General features: G+C 43.5%; 1 protein-coding gene across 2 annotated transcripts in view; it reads right to left on the bottom strand.

The window, feature by feature from the left end:
* Positions 1-319: 319 nt before the first annotated feature.
* The window catches only part of LOC113820927 (centrosomal protein of 290 kDa), a 15,792-nt gene continuing 13,063 nt past the window's right edge, over positions 320-3,048 (bottom strand). For both annotated transcript variants that reach the window (XM_070128299.1, XM_070128298.1), the window contains exon 25: positions 320-3,048. This exon is cut by the window's right edge and continues 205 nt beyond it. In XM_070128299.1, coding sequence (XP_069984400.1) covers positions 463-3,048 — 2,586 coding nt within the window. In that variant the 3' untranslated portion in view covers positions 320-462.

The raw sequence follows: 3,048 nt of genomic DNA, 5'->3' as shown, positions 1-3,048 counted from the left end.
TCAAGAACTCTGACCGTGGTTTTGAGCAATACCATATCTTACAAAAATCTGTAATCATTTTCATTTCAGGAATATCATAAATAATTAAAATAATACTTTACATACTCGTTTTCAGGTTAATAGTAAATAAGAGTGCAATAGTATGTTAATACCTGCAAGGCAATGGTAAAATTCAAAGAATAATTTGACTTCCCAAATATTTTGGCATATATAACTAGATCTTTAAAATAGTCCAGTGTAAATAGTAATGAAATTATACTTGCTGTAAATTTTCTTAGAACATATTTCTTTTCTGATATGAATATATACATAAATGTATTATTTTTATGTCTTCATAGACTACATATATCAAAGGAATGGAAATGGCAGACTTTCAGAAAATAGCTTACTCATTGGATTAAAGTGATCAGCACTTGTCATATTTCTGAGAAATGAGATCACCCAAAATTCCTTTTTATACACTCATGACTTTCCTTGCATATGCTCTAATAGCCTTTGCTGCCTGTTGACTGTCAGCTTGGCCTGGCGGAGCTCATGAACAAGATGGGCAGCAGGAGTGTCTTCTGAAACACTTTCCAACAAAGTCACTTTTTGTAGTAAGGCTTCCTTCTCTCCCACGAGGACTTCTTCCCTGGCAGCTGCTTCACGTACAACCTGTTTTACATGAGCCAGTAAGCGCGTCTTCTGCCGCACTTCTTCCTCCAGAGAAGCTATTCGAGACTCATATTCCAATACAACTGCTGCCCCTCCTACACGTCTGGCAATCGGGCTGCTTCTATCCACTATCAACCTCTCTTCTTCCTCTTCCTTCTGCTGCAGCCTAACCCTTAGGGCTGTTATCTCCTCTATAGCACCCTTTAATCGTGTCTCCAGTTTGTGCTTTTCTTCTAAGGCCTGTTTGAGCTGGGATCGAAACTGAACTTCACTTTCATCTTGATCTGTTTGGGTCTTCTTAACCAATTTTGGACTTCTTGGAGGAACCCTGCTAACTACTCCTCCCTCCCTCCTGTCTGGAGAGGGGCTCACTCTGTTCTTCCTTGACCTGCTTGTTGAACGGCTTGTGCGTGGTGCAGGAGGAACATCTGGGGTTGTAGATATGTTACCCATCTCCATTGGATTTAGAGCCTTCAAGCAAACACCACACATCTGCTCAGTTGATACTCTGCTCATGGTGTTAAGCTTGTGCTGCACAATCAGCTTCTCCTTTTCAACTCGACTGAGCAAATCCTTGCTGGCTTCCAACTTCTTCTGGCTCATGCCTTGGGCTTCTTCCAGTTCCTTTACTCTGGTCTTCAGCTTGTCCATTGTACCCTTCAACTTCTTTCTCTCTTCCCAGCGAATGATTTGTTCTTGCTGCTGTGTCTTTTTGGCCTCATTCTCTTCAATTTCATGTGTGGCATTCATTTTCTCTAGCTTTTCTCGCAAATTCTCAATAGCTCTGGCTATTGACAATGGGGATTTCCCTTCAAGATCTTCTAGTTTTTGCTTCATTGTGCCATTTGCTCGCTTTTGTTGCAGCATTTGTTTTTCAAGCTTTAGGTTTTGTGCTTTTAAGGTCTTGAGCTCTACATTCAGTTTATCAATTTCCTCACTGTTCTTTTCCTTCAAAGAAGATATCTGCATGGTCTGATTCTGGAGCTTCTGTTCAAGTTCTTTTTTGGCCTCATGTACCTTCTTTAGCTCAGACTTTATAGTTTCAGTGGCCCGACTTGTGGCTTGAGCAACCTCTTTTTCAATGCTAACTGGTTCCTTTTCTTCATCTCTCACTGTATTTTCTTGCTTATCATCATTTAACATAATTTTCTCCTTCATATCCTGTACTGCTTGAGACAATTTAGCAACCTGCTTCTCCTTCTCAATGAGTTGGTCTCGCAACTTCTCTACCAAAGTCCTCAGGATTACAGATGGGGTTCGGTTTGCAGATTCCTTGAGAAGAGCTACCTCTTTCCGGAGCTCATCCCTTTCTCGTCGAATATTGTTAATCTCACCTAACAGTCGATCAACTTCCCTCTGATGCTGCTGTGCCTTCACTTGCCCTGACACTTCTAAGTGCTCTCTCTCTTCAGAATGCTCATGACGTGAGACAGTGAGCTCCCTTTCAAGATGCATCACCTTTCCTTCAGACACCATCAGTTGACTCTTGGTCTCCTCAAGGCGAGTCTCAAGTGTCTTAATCACATCTTCCAGGCTGTGAATCTGAGCAGTCTGCGCTTCATTTAGAGCATGTGATCCTGTGTCACGTGTTGGAATGGAGTCAAGCTGGGACTGTAAGTCCCTGAGTTTTGCAACCAGCTCATCTCTTTCTTGAGCCAGAAGGATGTACTCTTCTTTCTGTTTTGCTACCTGCTGCTGTTGCTCCTTATGTGACTTAGCCAACAGGTCCTGATAATGGTTCACAGCCTCTTGACTCAAGCGCAGACGTTCCTTCAGCCCTTCCACAACTATCTTGATGCTCTCCTCCTCAGGTGGCAATGCTTTAGGTCTCTCTTGCTCCTCACTTTCTTGAACTATTGATCTTGGAGTCCATGGCTTCTTCAAGCTGCTTCCTTGCAATCGAAAGTCATTAATAATTTTCTCACGTGCAATAACAGCTACTTCTTTCTCTCTTAGATCCTTAGTTAACTTTTCTACCTTTAGTTGGCATTCTTCCAGTTCCTTTTCCTTCCTTTCAATGAGAGTGGACTTACTACGCAGCATGTCTTGTGCCTGATCCAGCTGCTTGGAGAGAGGCAGCTTTTGGTCAGGCAGGTCATGGAAGCCCAGGGTCTTCATTCCCAACAAGGCTTCTTGGTGCCTTGTTTCATGCTTTTCCAAAGCCCGCGTCAGTTCAGCCTCCCTCTCCTCCCACACCAGCTGCTCGTCCATCCACATCTTCTCCACACTGGCAATCTGGGAGTAGAGCTCTGAGAGTTTCCTCTCCTTGCCTTCCAGTCTCACCAGAGTCAATGCCCTCTCTTCCTCCAGCATCTGAGTCTTCTCCTCAAGCTCCACATTGCGCTGCTTGGCCTCCTCTAACTTGCTGCACCAATCAGCGACATGCTTTGTGGA

The sequence above is a fragment of the Penaeus vannamei genome, chromosome 12, assembly GCF_042767895.1.
Source record: "Penaeus vannamei isolate JL-2024 chromosome 12, ASM4276789v1, whole genome shotgun sequence".
NCBI classification, from domain to species: domain Eukaryota; kingdom Metazoa; phylum Arthropoda; class Malacostraca; order Decapoda; family Penaeidae; genus Penaeus; species Penaeus vannamei.
Note: the sequence above shows the minus strand (reverse complement) of the source record. Positions and strands in the feature narration are given on the sequence as shown.